This window comes from Gekko japonicus, unplaced genomic scaffold (assembly GCF_001447785.1).
Source record: "Gekko japonicus isolate JY-2015 unplaced genomic scaffold, Gekko_japonicus_V1.1 scaffold2524, whole genome shotgun sequence".
NCBI classification, from domain to species: Eukaryota; Metazoa; Chordata; class Lepidosauria; order Squamata; family Gekkonidae; genus Gekko; species Gekko japonicus.
The window spans coordinates 32608-55138 of record NW_015161481.1 but is presented as its reverse complement, the minus strand read 5'-3'; the positions used below and the strand labels follow the sequence as shown (position 1 = coordinate 55138).

At 44.5% G+C, this 22531-nt stretch overlaps 1 protein-coding gene across 1 annotated transcript in view; it reads right to left on the bottom strand.

Moving 5' to 3' along the window:
• Positions 1 to 6823: 6823 nt before the first annotated feature.
• The window catches only part of LOC107125703 (centrosome-associated protein 350-like), a 47176-nt gene continuing 31468 nt past the window's right edge, over positions 6824 to 22531 (bottom strand). Inside the window, exons 11-17 of the mRNA XM_015429155.1 lie at positions 20720 to 20802; positions 13858 to 15854; positions 11030 to 11431; positions 10711 to 10857; positions 9254 to 9376; positions 8324 to 8521; positions 6824 to 7889 (exon numbers count right to left, since the gene is read on the bottom strand). Of these exons, the coding sequence (XP_015284641.1) occupies positions 8357 to 8521; positions 9254 to 9376; positions 10711 to 10857; positions 11030 to 11431; positions 13858 to 15854; positions 20720 to 20802 (2917 nt within the window). The 3' untranslated portion in view covers positions 6824 to 7889; positions 8324 to 8356. The remainder of the gene's footprint in view (positions 7890 to 8323; positions 8522 to 9253; positions 9377 to 10710; positions 10858 to 11029; positions 11432 to 13857; positions 15855 to 20719; positions 20803 to 22531) is intronic.

Below are 22531 nucleotides of genomic sequence, written 5' to 3'. Positions count from 1 at the left end.
TCTCACAAAATGTCTGCCACATGGATTAGGAAGAATTTCAAAAGAGAAGAAGACATGCTTGGATTTATACCCCGTCCTTCACTACCCGAAGGAGTCTCAGGACGGCTTACAAACTCCTTTCCCTATGCCTCCCCACAACAGACACCCTGTGAGGTAAGTGGGGCTGAGAGAGCTCTTTCGAGAACTGCTCGTGAGAGAACTGCTCTGAGAGAACTTGTAACATCGTAGGTTTGTAGCTTACAGATACACACCCGAACAGTATGCTCAAGATTGCAACAGCAGACATTTTGATGCAATAATTCAAAGCAAGAGGTGTCAGTTATCAGACACTGTTAAATAAACAAAATGCTGCAAGAGTGCTGATGTATTAGGCATGTTTTTATTTTAAGTAAAAAAACAACCCCTTTTTGTCTGTGTCCTTTATAAAGTTTATATCTTTGCTACCTGGCACTACCTTTTATGACACACATGGCCTGGCCCAACAATGCCTCATTTATGTCAGATCCGGCCCTCGTAACAAATGAGCTTGACACCCCTGGTCTAGATAGTCATAACAAGACACAAAATATTTTTGCTTCCCCGGAAGTCTCTCTGCCGGAACCCATGATGCGGTACTCTCTGCCTGCCTGGCTCTCTCTGGATGCTAAAGAAAAGTGCAGCCATGCTGGGACGCAGCAAGCATTAGAGCGGTCTGGCAAGTGGTTTGCCTGAGGCTGCTTAAAGTCTTCCTCAAGGGATCCATATAGCCACAATAATGAGAGCCAGTTTGGAGTAGTGGCTAGGAGCCCGGACTCTGGGAGAAACAGGTTTGATTCCCCACTCCTCCACATGCAGCTGCTGGTGTGACCTTGGGTCAGTCACAAGTTATCTCAGAGCTGTTCTCTCATGGGCAGTCCTCGAGAGAGCTCTCTCAGCCCCACCTACCTCACAGGGTGTCTGTTGTGGGGAGGGGGAGGAGATTGAAAGCCGCTTTGAGACTCCTTCATCGAGTGAAGGGTGGGGTATAAACCCAATCCTCCTTTCTTCTTCTTCTGACTTGCCTGACCAGGGAGATAGTAGTGCTCGCACTGTTTCTTTCGTTGTCCATATTGCTTATAGACTAAATTAAAGAGAAAGGGCGGGGGAGGGCGGAATACATGGAATGGCATTTACCCTTCTGAGCAGGGGTCCCCAATTTTTTTGAGGCCGTGAACACCTTTGGAATTCTGACACAGGATGGCTGCCTCAGGAGATTGTCAGGGAAGGAGGTTATGCCTAACTCTAATGCATAACTCTTTAACATTTCAGGCAGAAGCTTTGCTAATCAGGAAGCCTTTGTAAATTAATGTATTGCTTTAAAAATGCCTCCTGGCTTACACATACTTTACCTACAGGCCAGGGGTCGTTTCGTAGAAAAAGAGCTAGGGGGACTCATTAGCATAACTCATTAGCATATGCCACACCCCCTGACATCAGGGGCCCGGTGGTGGACCTGCAAGGTCGGCGGGAGTGCAAGGAAGCCCCACCAAGGCCCTCCCTGGCCCCAGGCAGGCATGGGTGGGGAGAGGCGGGGAGGAAGCAACTTACCCTCCCTCTTCTCCTGCCGCCTCCTGGCTGAATGAGGGCTGGAAGCGGGGCGGCCGGAAGCAGGGAGGCGGGGCTTCGTCGTGTGCCCCGCCCCCTCGCACCTCACCCGGGGGAACTGCGATCCCCCGCGATCCCCCCCCCCGAATCGACCTCTGCTTCAGGCACACCGTGAAGCTTTTTGTGCTGTAGTGGCAGCTGCTGTTGAAGAATTTTTTTTTTAAAAAGCATCTACACAGCCAATCAGTAGCCCTGCTGGACAAAAGCCCCACCTTCTAAAACATCTTGGTGGACACCAGAAGAAGTGTCTGTAGATGCCAAGGTGTTCAAAATCCCAGGCCAAGCAGGAGCTTCGGGCCATTCTTTTGGCTTCCTCAATGACAAGAAGCCGTCTGGATTCCTAGACACCCCCTTCCTCTGAGAGAAAATTGTCAGACATTGTGACAGTTGTGACCCAGAAGGTCAGACCAGAACCAACGGGTTGAAATTAAATCAAAAGAGTTCTCGGCTAAACATTAGGAAGAACTTCCTGAGAGTCAGAGCCGTTCCTCAGTGGAGCAGGATTCCTCGGGAGGTGGTGGTGGGCTCTCCTACTTTGGAGGTTTTCAAACAGAGGCTAGGTGGCCATCTGACAGCAATGCCGATTCTGTGAATTTAGGCAGACCATGAGAGGGAGGGCAGGGAGGGTTGCACCAGGGCTTAGTTCTTGTGGCCCTTTCTGACACATTCAGGGAAATTCCAGTCGCCACTTTGGGGCCAGGAAGCAATTTTTCTCCAGGCCAGTTCGGCTGGAGATCCTGGAGGGTTTTTTTGGTCATCTTCTGGGCATGGAACAATGGGCCAATGGGGGTGTGGGGGGGTACTTGTGAATTTCCTGCATTGTGCGGGGAGTTGGACTAGACGACCCTGGAGGTCCCTTCCACCTCTATAATTCTATGATTCAGTGAGAGCTTCTCTCAGCTAATGGTGGACTAGAAACCATGCAAGCCAGTGTCTTCTTTGGCTTGATGAACAAAGACATACATATGTACATTTGTGGGTCCCCCCTTCTTGGTGATCTCATTTTATTCAAACAATGAGGAAAGACATCTCTTCATGAATCCTTGTGTGACATTATATAACTGTTTTGGGTGCTTCTTTATAAGGAACACCTTTTAGTATGTGCTCCAAATGTCATGCCCAAACTTACCCAGAAGGAACCCCAAAATTTAGCTGGGATAGACAGGGTGGCCCCCACTCCTGACACTGTTTTCCCATAACTTGTGTTTCTTTTGCAATGTTCAGTTGCAGTATCGGAAGTTAAATCTTCGGTCTCCCAAATGAAACCGGGCAAAGCACCAAGACCTGATCTGGTCCCTCTGGAGTTATGTAAAGTAAATGCTGACTGGTGGGGCCAATGTTTTGGTACTTACCTTTACTCAGATTAATGAGACAGGCACCATGCCTTCCTACTGGTGACATGCATTTACAAAAGAGGTGATCCAATGGATCCATGTAACTATCGTCCAATGAGTCTGCTGTCAGTAGTAGGCAAATCATATGCTCTATATGGATAGAGGATATACTCTTCAGGTTATCATAGATAAATGTACCAGTTCAAAGGATGGCATATTGGCTGTGGTCTTTATGGACCTTAGAGCTGCCTTTTGACTCAGTGCCTTGGCAGAGATTATGGGATAAGATTAAGACATTGTCTATTGACAAGCATCTCCTATTGTTGATTCAACAATTATATGATTGGCCTACAGTACAGGTAAGATGTGGTCCATCTGGTGAACTGACTAGAGCAATTGTACTGTGCAAAGGAGTGAAATGAGGATGTATCCTTTAATTTGTATACTACTGATCTAAGCTCCTGTTTTTCCAGAGATGAATTCCACCTGCCTTACCTAGCTAACATTAAGTTGTCATGTCTTCTGTATGCGGATGATACAGCTCCTCTCTCAAGATCCTCTATGTTTTGGTGCAGTGCACCTGAAGATAATACACGCTGATGGTATGTTTGTGACCTTTGTGTCTTTCTGTTCAGTAGCCGAAGGCACTTGACTGACTGCTCTTGGGAACAAGATAGGAGACCAGCTAGATTTGGCTCTGAGCCAGCCATGCCATTCTTATGGTAAGCAGCATTCTGCATCTGGAGAAAGAAAGATGGATGAGAAAGGCACATGCACAGAATTAACATCATATGAGCCATTGCACAATGTCAAGAACTGTGAGGAAGCCCTGCCCCAGATAGCCCGGGCAAGCCCGATCTCATCAAATCTCAGAAGCTAAGCAGGGCCGACCCTGGCAAGTACTTGGATGGGAGACCTCCAAGGAATACCAGGGCTGGGACGCTGAGGCAGGCATTAACATGCCACCTTTCTGAAACGTCCAAGCCCCACTAGGGGTTGCCAGAAGTCAACCATGACTTCCAGGCATACACACACACACACACACACACACACAAAAAGAGCAGTGAGGAGCTGGATAATTTATAAATCAATTTATTTACAGATTTTTATTATCTTAAAGTACATCTCAAGTTAACAAAGATATTTACACTGGTGTACACAGGGCCTACCCTGGTTATTTTACAGGTCATAATTACAAGAAAACCTTACACCCTGTAATCTAATGAGCCGTGCTACACAGGGGTGTGTGACTATTGGCTGAAATTGGCCAACACACACGTCTGACAAAGTTATTCATACACACACACACGCACGCACACACACACACACACACACACAGAGTGAGCAACTGAGTCTCTGCACAATACAGTACACAGGGAGAAGGGGTCTCCCCAAGACAGCTTTGCAAATGTTATCAAAAGTCTCTGCAAAAAAAAAAATTCGAGGAAAAAGTCCTAATTATTCTGGTGTACTACAATACAACTTTTCAATCTCTCTCTTTTTTTTTTGCATTTCTACATGTTAGAATTCAAATAAGTCGTCAAAAGTTTCACTTATCAATGTTATGCATTTTTTTTGGTAAACAATTTTTAAAAATCCTACCATTTACAAAGAACATTTCATAAGTGTCAACTGTTTTTGCTGCTGGAAAATAAGCAATCGAGTCTCTTAACGACAGCAAAAATGATTCAAGAAAATCTGTGGTGCAGTTACTTCAATGGTCTCTGAACAACTGTGCTACTGGATTTCTTTTGCAAATACACACTTTCATTCAAGTATTGCAAAAAATGCTAAGGCCACGTTTTCAAAGAGTATCCCAAGAGAACACAGTGGGGCTCATCTTCCACCCTCCACCTACCCAACAGGTCACAAATCATGTTGCTGTTCTTCTGCTTCCTGAAAGGTAGTGGCATTCCAGTGTCCACCTGGCATAATCCATTGGGAACTTTTACTGGCCAAGCTTCCTTTGAAATAACCGGGACCGGTGCAGGAGCACGGTCCTATTCCTGTCCGATACTTCCTCATTAGGCCAGTAAATGTTCTTGGGGGACTCTGTTCTAAATCTGTAGATCAGAAACAATTCTACAGGGAGAACTCTTTGTATTGCATCATCCATTTCTTTCAATATACATTTCACAGATGGTCTTCTGCGATTAGGAGAACAAATTGGCGGCACAAATAATCTTGCTGGGCTATAAAACGTTTCTCACTTTTGGGCTCAGAATCATTGCGGGCCCCCCTCATGTTCTTCTCCTGTATGAATTCCACAGTCACAAGAGAACATTAAGTTTCGTCCATCTGCTTCATTTAATTCAGGGCTCTTGTGTGTTGCTTCAACAGCCCACCCTGCTCTGGGATGCAAAAGGGCTACGCCCCTGTCTCCAAGGGATTCCAGGTTGAAGTCCTCTTTCTTGCCTGTTATGCAGAGGACGGCCACTCCCACGTCCGCACGCATGGGAAAAATATTCCGGAAACATCACAGATGTCTCATTCACTAACAAGCAAACTCTTATAATGGAGCTGACAAAGCTCTGAGCAACCCAGGCATATGATAACCAGTTAACATATACCATACATTTTCACACAGATACAAATATGAGGACCCTCTTTAAGGGTGGAGGCGTGAAGGCATCCCTACTGCATTCTCGCAACGTGTTTTCATACCCTGTGTCTGCAAAACAGATTAGAAGAAAATTCACCTGCAGTGAAAATAATCCAATGCTTGTACAAAAACCTCAGCAAGCTCTTTGTGTAGGGCTATGAAGGATTCAACTGACAGCTAGTGTTGCCCTCACTCAAATCGGATTTAATAGTTTTACGCGGAAAATCTCTCTGGCACTTTCTAACACCTCGAGAGAATGAGGCCGCAATTCACAGAACTTTATGCTCAAGGTGACAGCACACTGCTCACTTTAAAACCGCTATCGCCGTTCTTTCGGATAACCTCAGGAATGGTGATGCGCTATTTATATAGTTTACCTGTTTAAATTGGTTGTTCCCACTGCATGGGTAGTCCCCTAATTCAAGCAAGTTTATCTGGGCTGCTCACAACCATGGCTAGCCCAGATTTATTAAAATCTAAGACACTGTCATTAACGGCATTATGTCTGTGTGATGTTTTTTTTTTTTTAAAGCAGCTTTTCCTTAGGAGTTTAAAACATGCATGAGATTCAGCATGGAGAGATACTCTTAACTAGCAGCAGCGATTTGCTCCTCCGGATTAATTTTTATTAAAAGGAAAGACATGGTTGGCACCTAGCTCTGACACAGTGAGGGGGGGAAATGTTCCCAGGTCGACGTGCTCTAAGAAGCATTAACCCTTCTCTGTCTCGCATCCTTCAGCTTTTCTAGACATGGCACACCACCAGATGAGATACCAGCAGTACCACGCTGGAGATTATTCTAGTTTGGTGGCATTCGCAGCGCTGCTCCTATATGCGAGAAGCTGTCTTGGTAGCATGTCAAGATGCAAAAGGCAAATGGATCACAAAAAGGGGCTCAAGAGAAAAGGCTTGGAAGAGGCGTACTGGCAGAGGTAAGATTCGTTGGAAGTCCAAGGACCTCCTCAAGGAGACGGGAGGGAAGAGGGCACAGCTCTTCCCATGAACATCTCCCAGGTCACACAGCCTTTGGAGTGCTTCCTCCCATGCTGCAGTTCGGAGCACTGCGCCCAAACTAAGACGAGACAAATGATTTGGAAACCACGCTGGTTCCGTAAGCCACGTCAAGTAAACCAGATTTCCAATTAAGGCATCAACTTTCAAGCCTAGATTATCTGTGTTCTCTTGCAGTCTGCTTGGTCTTCTCCGCAGGGTGTCTCACAGTGGCTGTGTCCTAACTAAAGGACCACTGAAAACTGGGGGGGGGGGAGGAGGAGGAGGACGCAAGGTTTCCACAGTCCATTTCAGGCGCTCTCTCCACAAGTCCATGCCTCTGCGCCACTCCTTTTGCCCCACAGTGGAAAACATGCATGACTCTTCACAGCCTCCTCTTTCTCAGATATGGATCCCCCCCCCTTCAAATCTCCGAATGACAGTGATGGTCCTCCTGCGGCCACCCTTCCCAGATTTTCAGTCATCAGGTAGTGCAGCCAGAGCAGCACTAGACGTGTATTTCTAACATACAAATGATAAAACAAGTTAAAAGGAAATTCTGCATGCACACAAAACAACCCCCCGAGTCACGCTCTCTTTGGTACACACACTCCTAAGCCCCAACACGTTCAAGTCGTGGCTCTGCCAACACGTTACCCCAGGCGGGGAAGCAAGAGGAGGAGGAACGGGATCAAAGGCCTGCCAGGAGCAACTCCTGCGTGTCGAGGGCCTGAGAAGTCCTGAGTACACATTTACTTAGGGGCGGCCGATGGTTCATTGGGAGAAGAACTAAAACACTGGCGGCCTCAAATTCACTTTTGGGCCAGCTCTTCACGTTCTGCCCAGAGGGCGGTGCAAGAGCCACCCGGCTTCACTTGCATTAATCCACGGACAGTCTCCAGGTCCACGTTCTGAGATGGAAAGACAGAAATGAATGGAAAACAGAACACAACTGAAGGAGGGGAGGGGAGAGACCTATGCGGTCTCAAAATGCAGGATGAATCTTTACAAATGTTTAACAAAGTTACTAACTTACAGCCAATACCAGATTAGAACAGCAGTTATTTAAATAAAGGACAACGTTTACTTGATGACTTAAGTTTCCACTGCTGACAGTGAATTTTATATGGGATATCTGGGATAACAAAATGAATCTGTAACGCACAATACAGTGGCTGTAAAGAGACAGTTAAAGAATCAATTGGGGGGGGGGACACCTCTTTTTGGAACAAATCCCAGGTGAAGTCTCTAAAAATCAAAGGTGGGAGGAAGACGTCACACCATCTTTCTCTCTTCTCAGCCATGTTTAAGATCATATTATGCTCCAGCAGCAGCAGCACTACTATGAAAAAGGCATCCATCCTGGCTGTCACATGGGCAGCAATCGCTCCTGTTTCTCGTTGATCTGGTTAAGGACATCAATCGTCTCTCTGATTAAGGCCTCAAAAATCCCATCTGCCAGTTGCATCTTCACATACAGCTCATCCTCATCGTAATTCACCCACTGAGCTTCCTCTTCATGCAGTTCCTGCACCTGAAAATTTTAGGGAAGGGGAGTAGGTGGTGAAAGTCACTGTGGTTAAATAGATATTGCTTGGTACACATCCTTGTCTGCCTTTTCTTTCTCTAGGCCAAGTCACAAACGAAGCCAGTGACTTCAATCAACGATACAGCGGTTTAAAACCAAGTCTTGAAAATGGTCACATAATTCCCACTTATCGATAACAATTTCTACTCCAGCATGTTACCACAATGAAAGTTTCAGCAGCAGCAGCACTACTATGAAAAAGGCATCCATCCTGGCTGTCACATGGGCAGCAATCGCTCCTGTTTCTCGTTGATCTGGTTAAGGACATCAATCGTCTCTCTGATTAAGGCCTCAAAAATCCCATCTGCCAGTTGCATCTTCACATACAGCTCATCCTCATCGTAATTCACCCACTGAGCTTCCTCTTCATGCAGTTCCTGCACCTGAAAATTTTAGGGAAGGGGAGTAGGTGGTGAAAGTCACTGTGGTTAAATAGATATTGCTTGGTACACATCCTTGTAACCATCTACGGCTGCTTTTTCTTTCTCTAGGCCAAGTCACAAACGAAGCCAGTGACTTCAATCAACGATACAGCGGTTTAAAACCAAGTCTTGAAAATGGTCACATAATTCCCACTTATCGATAACAATTTCTACTCCAGCATGTTACCACAATGAAAGTTTATGACTTGATAACAGATGCACGGATAGTGATTTTTAGGGTTTGCTATCAAGATTTCTGCAAGCCTTATTTATGCTGTGCAAACACACCAGGGTTACACATCATTTTATCCATAGATTTCATAGCCAAGAGGAGGGTAACCCCCAGCAGTTTCCCCACTTTTACTAGCAATCATTCTTTCCATATTACTAAAAAAACCACAATACCTGTTCTTGCTCTTCACTGTTCATGCTAACCCATTCTATAGCCAATGGGTTTAAAGGTCTTTTTTAAGCAACAGGTGCTTAAACTTTTCCCACTGAAGTGAATGGGACTCAAAAAACACTTATGCCCATGCTTAAACAGAGAAACACTGAGGAGCAGATTACTAATAATTATAAATAGATGAAATCCACATTTTTTGTTTGAGACCTAACCAACATTCCCCATAAGTACTTATTTCTGGATATCAAGTACAGCTTTTTTTTAAAAAAACAAACTCAGAACATACTGACCAGTATATGATCCACTCTGTCACGTTTTTTACGTCCAAATTTGATCATTTTCTGCCAGTCCATTTTATTATTTGGCTCCTTTTTCAAATTTAACAGCTTCAGCACCTCTGTTGCTATGAAACTCTAAAGTACAGTAGACAAATACAAAGACAAGATTATTGATGGAAGCACTTTCTATTCACATCATCCTCTGTCAAGGAACTCTAAGATGGAAGACCTTTATTTAAGGAATTATATATTGCTGGATACAGGATTGCACAATTAAATATTAATACATTCCGAGGTAATATTTCCTGACCCTCCCTTACACTTCCAGGGTCACTGAAAACTGTAAAATTCTAATCACTATGAATATTCACCCCAGGAGGGGGCAAGAGGGTATTCGAGGTCTCTGCATAGCTTTTCTGCTCAGAAACCTAAACACAAAGATTCTGGAATACTGTGATGTGCCAATTTAATAATAAAATAACTAGGTAGTTAAGAAGAGAAGAAGAAGAGGAGATTAGATTTATATCCTGCCCTTCACTACTTGGAGCGTCTTACAATCCCTTTCCCTTCCCCACAACAGACACACTGTGAGGGAGGTGGGGCTAGGAGAGCTCCCACGAGAACTGCCCTTGAGAGAACAGCTCTGAAAGAACTTATGACTGACTCAAGGGCACACCAGCAGCTGCATGTGGAGGAGTGGGGAATCAAACCTGGTTCTTCCAGATTAGAATCCGCACTCTTAACCACTACACCAAACTGCAGCAGTTAACAATTAATATAAGTTTGCACGCTTCCTATTTGAGAAGATTCATCTAAAATGTTTCTGTTACCTCCCTAAATGTTAGAGAAAATTGACTGAACACCCCCCATACATGTTGTACTCCCTTTGAGGTGGCTAAAATACTGGGGCAGGTGGGTGTCCTAATGTATGTTGGAAATGTGGTAGGTGCAAGGAGACTTTTGTTCAGGATGGGAAAGGCCTTTTGTATGATGGCTTGTTGTGGTTCAGTCGCACAGTCGAGTCTGACTTTTCGCGACTACATATTAATGAAGCTACTCCATTGTTAATGGCTACTCCATATTGATGAAGCTCTTCTACTCTTTCTATTTGCAGGAATACTCTTGAAATGGCACTGGTTAGCTAGCCCGAAGCTTATTGTACTTTGTCTGCGAGAAGAAAGGTGGGGGACAGAACATGTTACCACCTAACACATCTCAACAAGATCAGTAGGGATCTTTCCACATAAAGTTAACTCGATCTAAAATAGGTAAATCATGAGTAAGGCAGTTTTACACATCAACACGAGAAGAAACAGAGATCGGGGAGGAATCCCTGTTTCAGACTCCACCAATGACAATTTTTGAAGATAAATCACAAACCTGCCTTAAATTAAAGATGAGACAAACCCTCACTTCCATAGAACACAGCCATGAAGAATACCAAGTCACTATTTCAAGTTAATTCCTACCTTGATTTCTTCAATGTCGCTAGGATCTTTTACTCGACGGAAGTAAGTAGAAGTGATCCTGCTGGGTTTCATCCATATAGGCTGGTTCAAATTTGGATCTTCTGCAAATATTTCTCCAAAAATCTCTCTTGTTAAGTCAAACACAGCCTTAGCAAAGAAAAGCAGAAAGTATTTAAGTTATTTTTTTGACATTATTTAGGATAGGAACATTTGCAGACCAAAGAAATTCAGTGCATAGGGCAGGCATGTCCAACTTCGAAAAGAAAACAGTTCAGGATCTTTGATCTAGCGGATGAGAAGAATGGTCCCAGAGCTGTACCTGTTTATAGATTTGTTTGCTGATGGCTTCGATGTCGTCATCTTTCAGGGAATCGCTTAGATCTCTGGGGAAGCCAGCAGCCTGAAGGTCAAGCCCCAGCTCTTTGCACTTCCACAGCTCCTCGGCTGCCTCATACACCAAGTCCTCCACCTCCTCTGCAGTGTGCGGGACAGCTAAGGGCTCTTCACATGGCTTGGGGGGCACTTTGGGAGGCTCTATCTTCGGCAACACGGCTGATTCTTCAGCTTGCTTTGGAGGGAGCTTACGGGTACTCAAGCCAAAGTCCTCATCAAACCAGTCTTGGTCATCTCCTAACACGCTCAGGAACTCCCGGCTGAGCTCCAACTCTGCCAGCCTCTTGGCAAGTTCTTCCTGCCCACTGGCACCAAACACAGGGCTTTCCTATACGGTAAGAAAAAGAATGTTATTTTTGAGCATGCATATGATATGCACAGCACTTAAACAATTACTAGAGTTCAACAGGTTGGGACACTGGGCAATGTCACCCCGGCATTTCAGCAGTAACGGAAGCTGGAGAACAGCAGTGTCTTTGGGATTTTACACTCCTTAAACCTCTTTCCAATGAAATCAGGGAAGGGCTCGGGGCCATACACAGAAAGGGAAAACAAAAGCTCTTCTTTATGTTCTCACTTTTCAACAACACCTTTGGGACATGGTGTATGCACAGCCATTACAGTGGGAAAGGTTACAGTACTAGTGTGTAGTTCTAGAGCACAAGCAGCATCCATTGTTACTTCTGCAGCAGCATCAGATGCAGTTATAAGGAGGAAAGTTGAGGTCCTTGCAGAAGAGCCAACTTTTTCTGTTAACAGGGGTCTTTTCCCACGATTTCAAAGGATAATCCATTAACACAAAATATATAACTGCACTAATTTAATTGAGGTTAGAGTCCAGTGGCACCTCTGAGACCAACAGAGTTTTATTCAAGGTGTGTGAGCTTTTGTGTGCATGCACACTTTGTCTGACAATGAAATGGAATTACGGATCATAGCTGTATATATACAGGGTGGCTTGTTAAATTAGCATATATATAACTATGATCCGTAATTCCATTTCATTGTCAGACAAAGTGTGCATGCACACAAAAGCTCACACACCTTGAATAAAACTCTGTTGGTCTCAGAGGTGCCTGACTAGACTCTAACTTCGTTCTTTTGCTTCAGACCAACACGGCTGACCACCTTGATCTATAATTAAGGTTATGATAGATAATACTACAATGATATAAATATGTGTTCTCTGAAATAATGCTACATTCAAGACCATAAAAACAGTTTTTGATGTATATATGAACCTAGTTTATTATCCTTATTTTTAGAAATGCTCTTAAAAATGCATTTTTATTATAGTTTGATTATGACAACCGTAGTGGTATTAAGATGCAATGGAACATATATTGTAATAATCAGTGTCTACAGTTAATATTAATAGTAACTAATGGTAATAACTGCTAGGCTTTAATATTAAGTGTATACAGTATGTAAAAACCTTTCAAATACTATGTATTTTAAATGTTTATATTACATGCTCTATATTTACTCTGACGTTTATTTTATTTATTATTTATTTATTGGGATTTTTACCCTGCCCTCCTCGCAAAGCGGGCTCAGGGCGGCTTACAAGGGGCAACGCCCATATAAAATAAGGTAAAAACAATAAAACATTAATAACACTTTGTTGATCGTCCTTGTTATGAATAAGTTATAGATTATTATAATACCTATATCTCCCTCCCCCCTTTTTTCTGTATCCCTATTTTAATTTAAAAGTACAATAATAATAAAAAAGCTATTAATAAAACTATAAAGGATAAGCAGAAATGCCTTTGCTCCTGCTCAACAATGTTCTTTTCTTGCAGGTCAACAATGTAAGAGTAAGTGAATGCATGGAACTCTGGTGCCAGCATGCTCAAACTTAAGCATAAGCCAAAAGGTCATATCCGAGAACCCATGGGAGGTTTTTCAAACAGCAGTCCCTTCTGCTGGATGGCAAGCCATTTCTGAAACAGTTTCTGGCATGGAGCAGGAGTGATATGCGCGGTTTAGAGAAATCAAAAACTCCACTGAATTAGGCACAGGTTCCTTGTATGAGCTTATGCCTGCCAATGTTTTCTACATCTCTGCATACTGAATCAAAGAATCATAGAGTTGGAAGGAACCTCCAGGGTCTTCAACCCCTGGCCCAATGCAGGAAATTCACATTTACTTCCAGTTTGGTGTAGTGGTTAGAGCCAGTTTGGTGTAGTGGTTAAGTGCGTGGACTCTAATCTGGGAGAACCGAGTTTGATTCCCCACTCCTCCACTTGCACCTGGCTGGATGACCCTGGGCAAGCCATAGTTCTGATAAGAGCTGTCCTTGAAAAAGAGCACTTTCTGTCAGAGCTCTCTCAGCCCCACCTACCTCACGGGGTGTCTGTTGTGGGGAGGGGGAAGGGAGTTTGTAAGCCGCTCTGGGACTCCCTTGGGTAGTGAAGGGTGGGGTATAAATCTAATCTCCTCTTCTCCTCTTCTCTCCCACACAACCCCAGTGACTGCTGATACATGCCCAAAAGATGACGAAAAACTTCCAGGATCTCAAGTCAAACTGGCCTGGAGAAAAATTGCTTCCTGACCCCAAAGCGGTGACCAGCATTTTCTTGGACGTGTAAGAAAGGGCCACAAGAACTAAGCACTGATGCAACCATTCCTGCCCTGCAAAATGTTTCAGAATGTATCACTAGATTCCCATCAAGTTACAGTTGCACATTTTTATGCCGGAGGCAGCACCACAACATTCATTCCTGGAACCATCTGGGAAACGGTACTTACCGGTCTGGGACACAAGTCGGGAGAGGAAACTTCTTCGCCATCATCCAACTGAGAACTTATTAATATGCTCTGCAAGTCACCAGCTGCCAACGCCTGCTCTTGGACAGCAGCAAGTTCTTGATTACTAAACTGAATCTTCTCGTTCCTGACCTTCCTGATTTGCTGCAGCTGATTGACAGTGTCCTTCACAAACGCCTGGAGGAGGCTGTCCGTCAACAAGCCCACTTTTTCCTGTTGATCTTTGGGTTCTTCTTCCTCATGGGACGGAAGCCTAAGCTGGGCTTCCAATTGGCTCCTTTCTTTAGTGAGCAAGTCCAGGAGGGGAGTTGCAGCAGACTTCTCCAATACTCCCGGGTAAAGGCTCTCTGACTTTTCAGTATATTCCTGCCAAGAAGGCTGCTGTTGCTTCCATGTTTCAGGGATGATTCCATCCAAGGCCCCTTCTGCTACAACAGCTGATGTTTTGCTAAGGGCATCAGAAATGGAGGCAACCGAGAGCCTGCTGTCATCTCCGGAGGACCTCAGAGAATTTACAACACTCTGTTCTTCAGCAAGGGTTTCTTCAACAGCAGCAAGAACTTGGCTTTTTTGGGCACTGAGTTCCAAATAATCTCCATCTGCTATGGAATCCTGTCGGGCAGATGCACTTCTCTGGGATTTATCCTGGAGAGATTTCTCACTCACAATTTCCCCCTCACTCTTCCCCTCTTCTTCTCGGGGACTCTCTCTGTCCTTCTGATCTACTTTGTGGTTGTGATCTAGCTCGATCTTGCAGGAAGAGTGCCCCTCTGTGTCTACGAAGTCACCCAAACTCTCTGAAATCCGTGAGATTTTGTGTGGAGGAGCAAAAATGCCATGTTTTTCTTTACAATCGAAATATTTAATGCCATCGTAAGTGCCGCTGTTCCTCCCTTCAGGCTTGTCCAGCTCCACACCAGCCCAAAACCCTTTAGCAAAACTGGTCAGGCCCTTAAATCTGAGTGTCCCTGGCTGGACATTGCTGACAAGGACTCTGTCACCGATGCTGAAATCTTGTAGGGTGTTTCCCTCTTCTTCTGCCTTGGGAGAGCAAGCCCAAAGTGAAGCATCAAGACGAGCCGATTCTCCCTCGACATCGCTGCGTTCTTTACTTTTCATCAGTTCTGTTGGCGATTTCAGGATTAATAATCTTTCTGAATGAATGCTAGAAGCCATGGAAAGAGCTTTGTCGCTGAGACATTCACTTACTTCCTCGTCACTTCCAATACTCGCAGACCTGTTCCTCGGAGTTTTTGTATACCACGGTTTCTCTCCCTGTGACCTAAAGTCCTTTCCAAATGAGGACGCAGAGGTGTCAAAATCATCCTTGTAAGATTCAGTATGAAGTGTTCCATCGTCTGACCTATGTTTTCTTGATGAAGATCTCTCAAAACCATGACAGTCCCATGGCTCTGTGTGAGCAGACGGGTGTTCTGAAAGCAAGGTCTTATCCAGCTTCTGAGAGGACTGGCCCAATGCAGCACACTCTTCATCCTTGTAACTTTCCTCCTGCTTTGATATTTCTTTTCCATCTTGAACACTAGCAACAGCCAAGCTGATCTCAGGACAAGCACTTGCCTTTAACAAGACTGGCGGGGAACTCTTCTGCTCAGTGTCCAAAGCAGAAGCATCGGATCTTCCAGAAAGCTTGTGGGTATCATTTGGCTCAGAGTCTTCTGATTTTACAGAATCTACCTCCTCTTGTACCACAGATCTGTTAGTGGAAACAAGAGTATCACAGCTTGTGACATCTTCTGAAGTGTTCAGTAACACATGGGATGTTTTGCTCAAGTCTACCAAATCTCTGAGAACAGCCAAGGGGGGGAAATTATCCAGCGAATCTCCAGATTCAGCTCCAGCTTTTTGTGGGGCCTTGAGGACCGGGGATGGAGCTTGGAAATGCTCCTCTGTCCGAATCTCTGCCTCAATGAATTTCTTTGTATACGAGGAGTCGGATCTCTCGGAACGTGATACAGCATCTAGACAGACACACAGAGAGAGAGAGAAAGAGAGAGAGAGAGAACACTGAAACACCAACACTGTTTTACAGAATAACAGCTGCTGTTTAATTTCATCAAAGCGGCTAAGAGTCAATGACTGCGTTGCACTAAATGGCAAGTTTCACCAACTGTGCAATCAACTGGATCTACACAAGCAAATGTTAAATCAGCATTTTCACAGGCCTTTTGAAAGAACATATGGGGTCAAAATACCTAAAGCAACATGCCAAAGTTTTCCCTGCTGCCTTATTGCTTCATCTTTCATTTTTTTAGGGTTGCTCCCACACGATTCCCTGTTCTGCTCTCACTGTCGCCGTGAACTCAGAAGACATCCACAGCAGCAAAGGAGGCCCCACCGGGGCAGGAGAGGACACTGTGCTGTTCCCCGTGCCCCTGCCCATTCCTCCACCTGTCGCTGTAGTGCTTTTTGCCTTTTGCTTTTTAAATAGGTAGTAGGCATATAGCTATAATGTAATGACACGACCACATAGATCTACTACGGATTTTAGAAACACCCAGCAAAAAGCCTGCTGGTGGTGGGGGACAGGCGTGAGGGCTTGCATATACCTCAGATACCTTTCCATACATAGCTGTGCCCCTGGTTCTAGGAACAAAAATAGGAAAGGTAACCAAATATGGCTAAAGATGCAGTGCTAATATAAAAATGTACACTGTATTTTAATTATGCATAGGAAATACTAAAATCACAACAGACACCACATATCAATGGTTTTGTATATAAGTGATCCTCATGGCGAGGGGGCTTGCGTGGTTCGATGAGGCTGTGGGCTATGCTGTGGAGGGCCACCGAGGACGGACAGGTCACAGCAGAGAACTCAGACTAAGCGTGATCCCCTGGAGAAGGAAATGGCAACCCCAGTATCTTTGCCAAGGAAATCCCACGGACAGTATCAAAAGGCTAAAAGATATGATGCCGGAAGATGAGCCCCTCAGGTCGGAAGGTGTCCAATATGCTGCTGGGGAAGAGCAGAGGGCAAGTACAAGTAACCCCAGAAAGAGTGAAGTGGCTGGGCCAAAGCCGAAAGGACGCTCAGTTGTGGATGTGTCTGATGGTGAAAGGAAAGTCCGATGCTGCAAAGAACAATACTACATAGGAACCTGGAATGTAAGCTTGATGTGGTAAAAAATGAGATGGCAAGACTGAACATCGATATCTTAGGAATCAGTGAACTAAAGTGGACAGGAATGGGCGAATTTAACTCAGAAGACCATTATATCTACTACTGTGGCTAGGAATCTCGTAGAAAAAATGGTGTGGCCTTTATAGTCAACGAGAGAGTGCAAAAGTCAGTACTGGGATACAGTCTCAGAAATGACAGAATGATTTTGGTCCGATTCCAAGGCAAACCATTCAGCATCACAGTAATCCAAGTCTATGCCCCAACCACTGAGGCAGAAGAGGCTGAAGTGGACCGGTTCTATGAAGACCTACAACACCTCCTAGAACTAACACCAAAAAATGATGTCCTCATCATCATAGGGGACTGGAATGCTAAAGTAGGAAGTCAAAAGGTAACCGGAATAACAGACAAGTTTGGCCTTGGAAAGCAAAATGAAGCAGGGCAAAGGTTAACAGAGTTTTGTCAAGAGAACACACTGGTCATAGCGAACACCCTTTTCCAACAACCTAAGAGACGACTCTACACATGGACATCACCAGATGGGCAACACCGAAATCAGATTGACTATATAATTTGCAGTCAAAGATGGAGAAGCTCTATCCAGTCAGTAAAAACAAGACCTGGAGCTGACTGTGGTTCAGATCATGAGCTACTCATTGCAAAATTCAGACTTAAACTGAAGAAAATTGGGAAAACCACGAGGCCATTCAGGTTTGACCTAGATCGCATCCCTGATGAATATACAGTAGAGGTGAAGAATAGATTCAAGGGTCTGGATTTGATAGATAGAGTGCCTGAAGAACTATGGACAGAGGTTCGTGACATCGTACAGGAGGCAGCAATCACCACCATACCTCTTTCCCAGCATCAGGGTTTTCTCCAGTGAGTGCAAACATGTCTTTCAAATGCCGGGAAAGATGCCTGGCTTTAAAGTTTGATGCGAACGTATCAAGCAAGCTAGTACTGTGAAAGGGTCATTATGGCTCCTGATTCTGCCACTTTCTCCAGATACTTGGTGACATATCTCTGCAGGTCTGCTATTGGTTCACTGACTTCAGCCTTTGAGAAGTTCCTGGTGGTGATGCACTGTGCTAAAACTGATGCTGCTTTTGGAAGAGCAGTTCTTCAGAGCCTGTTTCTTCAAGACGACCTGCAGATAACATCAGGTACATGGCTCCCTAGTCATCAAATCACCGCAGACTGTGACTGCAGCCATGAAATTAAAAGACGCCTGCTCCTTGGGAGGAAAGCGATGGTGAACCTAAACAGCATGATAAAAAGTAGAGACATCACCCTGCCAACAAAAATACGCATGGTCCAAGCAATGGTATTCCCAGTAGTCATGTATGGCTGCGAGAGTTGGACTATAAGGAAGGTTGAGCGCCGAAGAATAGATTCTTTTGAACTATGGTGCTGGAGAAGACTCTTGAGAGTCCCTTGGACTGCAAGAAGATCAAATCAGTCAATCCTAAAAGAAATCAACCCTGACTGTTCCTTGGAAGGCCAGATAATGAAACTGAAGCTCAAATACTTTGGCCACCAAATGAGAAGGGAGCACTCCCTGGAGAAGACCCTGATGCTGGGAAAGACTGAACGTCAAAGAAGACGGGGACGGCAAAGGATGAGATGGTTAGGCAGTGTCATAGATGCAACGAACATGAAAATGAGCAAACTTCAGAGGACAGTGGAACACAGGAAGGCCTGGCGTGATCTGGTCCATGGGGTCGCAAAGAGTCGGACTTGACTGTGCGACTGAACAACAACAACAACAACTATACCTAATATCAGGACAAGTGTCAGAATATATAAATACAGGCTAAAAGATGTAAAATATGTGCAAATACAAGACTGGACCTGAAAAAAAATGTTTACATTGTAGTCGAGCACTCTGTCTGGATTCTGAATATTGCAGATTGGGCCGAAACAGATCCATGGGCATATGAAATAAAACACACCTGGATGAGTGGACCAGGTTGCATCTCTGTGTGAGTAGGGTCTACACAGTATTTGATAATTGCTGGTTTTTAGGTCCATTCTGTATATGATGAGTTTGAAATAAATTGATGTTTAACTTACAGAGTGCTCAGCTTATATTTTATCACTGAGGAAGACTTTTTAACCAGAACGTGTTTGGTTCTTGTATTTGCACACATTTTGTACTTTTTAACCTGTATTTATATATTCTGACATTTGTCCTGATATTAGGTACCGGTATTTATATACACAACCGTTGATATGTGGTTTAAATTGTGATTCTAATATTTCCTATGCATAATTAAAATGTATATTTTTATATTAGCACTGCATGTTTAGCCATATTTTATTATTGTTGTCCCCCTAACCTCTTTGGTTACCTTTCCTGCATTGGGTTGGTCATATTTTTATATTGTCCTGTCTATGAACAGGTCCTGTCTATGAACAATAATGCAACAGAACAAAAGATAGTAAAGTCAGAGATGGACATGTTGTTGGGTAACTGGATCGCATTATTTTAATATCTGTATCTTCTTTTTTATTCATTTTATGAAAATATTTATACCCTGCCCTTCCATTGTGGCTCAAGGAAGCTTACAAAATTAAAAACATACAAAACCTTGTTAATTCCCCCTTCTCCATGAAAATTTCTTCAACTTAAAGCCCATTTAAAGCCATCACAAGTAAAATGGCCATACAGCACCTCCAAAAAGTTTCTAAAGATGGCATGACCTTCGCCTCCTCAGGGAGCCCCCAATCCACATGTTGGGAGCTGCTACAGAGAAGTAACAGGCTTTAGTAGATGCCAAGCAGGCCACATTAACTGGGACAACAACCAGAAGTTGATGACCAGAAAACCACAGCTGGTGTACAGAAATTAGTGCTGCCCACAGGCCTGGAGAAAAATGTCCTGTACCTTTTATAGAGACTTAAATGTGTGGAAACGGGCAGCTGAAAGTTTTCATGGCATGCAAGGAAATAACATCACTTAGTAAACATCCCATTAAGCCTTTGTTAAAGAGTCAGGGGAAAAATTTTCTCCAGGCAATTGACAGCCCTAGGAGACATGGTTCTTTAGATAAATTCTCACGTTACCTGGAGTACTGTGGGATGGAGCTAAGGGGGAGTGACCACTACCATGATGTAAATACCTGCCCTGAATTTTCCCTATTGGATCTTGGCTAGATGTCTAAAATTTCCAATTCCAGTAGAAGGAATGGACTCCTGAAAGTGGTAACTGTTTATGTATTGTCATGCAACAGTATCCCATCAAAGTACAGAAAAACGAAAAGGCATAAGGAAGAAGAGAGAAAAGGGCTAGACAATTTATACAACAGCCAGATGGGCAAAATGTGCAGCACTTTTAAAAATTCACACTTTGAATACAAAAGAAATAGCTGCTTTTTATCTTGGGACTCACTGGGCTTTTTTATCTTTAGAAACTCACTGGGCTGTATCTTATCACTCTGCTCAGCTTAAGGAGAGAACATTCCATTGGCACAAACTGAATCCCACCCCCATGGGAACCCCCTGAATTGACAGGACAGGCCTTCCAGGGACAGGACATGGGGCCGTTAACTGAGCAGAATGGCAGGATTCAGCCCAGTATTTGGGGGAACCAGTCTTAACATAAATTAATTTTTTAAACTTGAGCAAGCCTCGCTCTGGAAATTAACAGAAAGGCTCAGGAAGGACCTCACATTTGCAACTGTTTTCCTCGTTACATACCGAAGTGCTCTGCGATGGACTCCAGTGACCCCCTGCAACGTTCCGAATCAGTTAGTGATTTCCAGCTTTTTGTTGTCTCTGATCTAGAGAAAAATCAGTGAAGAACCAGGCATTACAGATGCCAAAACGATACTGTAGCACAGAACAAAACTCAGCAGTTGACTCACAGTACCATCCTAGGAGAGTGTCAGTCTGCTTAGGATGGGACTGTCAGTTCTCCAAAGCTAGAAACCAGAGATAGCAGCTCTTCTTGCTGATCCAAAGAGCTGATGGTAGAACTGAAAACCAAGCCTTAAATAAATTGTATCTAGCAGTATTAGACTGCTATCCCCATCTAGAAAATATTCATCATCTATTCAGTTTAGGGTACGTTTTTTGAGAGGCAGAGGTCTAGGCACATCTTTGACAGAGAAGATTAAACTGAGGTTTGTTGGCAAAAGAAATGCTCTCTTCAGTTTACAATGTATATACCTCCACCACAAACTAGACAAAGGGGTGCTGCCCCACAAAGTCTGTCATTCCCCCTTACTTAAATTTACTTACTTTATAGCAGCTGCCTCAATGTGGCTATATAAATGTCTAAGTTTGTGGTCATATGTTTTCTCCCCCTCTGGAAGGGTGGTGTCAGCAAGCTGCCAAGTGTTTTTTTTAAAAGTTTTCTTTTCATGCGCATTCCTTCCCTAGCGCTTAATTGCCGCTCTGCAGTAACCCGTATTTCTCAAGGCCGCTGGAGGAGTTGCTTTGGCTTTACCCAGGATGAGTCGTGGGAAACTTTTACCTGTTTTGCTTTATGAGCCATTTGTTCCCAAGCCTACCGCCCATGCGCGGGAACCCCGGTAATTGGGTATTGCTGATATGAATGTACTATAACCTTTCATGCGCATAGATTGCCCGCTATTCCTAACAGTGTTCCTGTCAACGCATCTATAGCTTCAATAAAAGTAAAACCTTCTTGTAAGTGTGTACTCCGTTGTTGCTGTGGGTCCTTACAGGTGGGAACTCTTTTCAGATAATGGTTCAGTTTGTACCATTTCAGATAATGGTACATTAGGAAGAGAATTGAAAACAAATCAGCCAGTATCATAATGCCCCTGGATAAATCAGTGGTGCGACCTCATTTGGAGTATTGTGTACAGTTCTGGTCACCACACCTCAAAAAGGATATTATAGCTTTGGAAAAAGTGCAGAAAAGGACAACACGCGTCCTGGGCGTGGTGGGAGCGCGACGGGACGCAGAGTGTCACGTCCCTCCACTGAAGCCGGGGCTTGTTTTCGCGGAGGCCAGCCGCTCTGTGCTGGGTTGTGTGTGAGAGGCAAGAGGCTGGGCTGTGTGCAAGAGGCAAGACGTGGAGGCAGCGTTGGGAGGGGCCAGCCGGCGGTGAGAGAGCCGGCGGGTCTGACGTGGGCCGACTGGCAGTGAGAGAGCCGGGATCGTGCCCCCCCTGTCATCATCTCCCCCCCCCCTACTTGTAAGATCTGTGGAGGCTGGGGTGGATGAGCTGGTGGATCGGACTGGCGGTGAGAGAGCCGGGATTGATCCCCCCCCTTCTTCGCCTTTCTTTGCCCCCCCCTCCCCCCCCTTCTGCCTCGAGGCCATTTTGCAGAGGTCCATCAGTGGCAAGTCTGGGGCAAGTGATGCTCTGTATTCTTGGTGGGGGGGCAACAGTGGGAGGGCTTCTAGTGTCCTGGCCCCACTGGTGGACCTCCTGATGGCATCTGGTATTTTTGGTCACTGTGTGACAGAGTGTTGGACTGGATGGGCCATTGGCCTGATCCAACATTGGCTTCTCTTATGTTCTTATGTACACACCA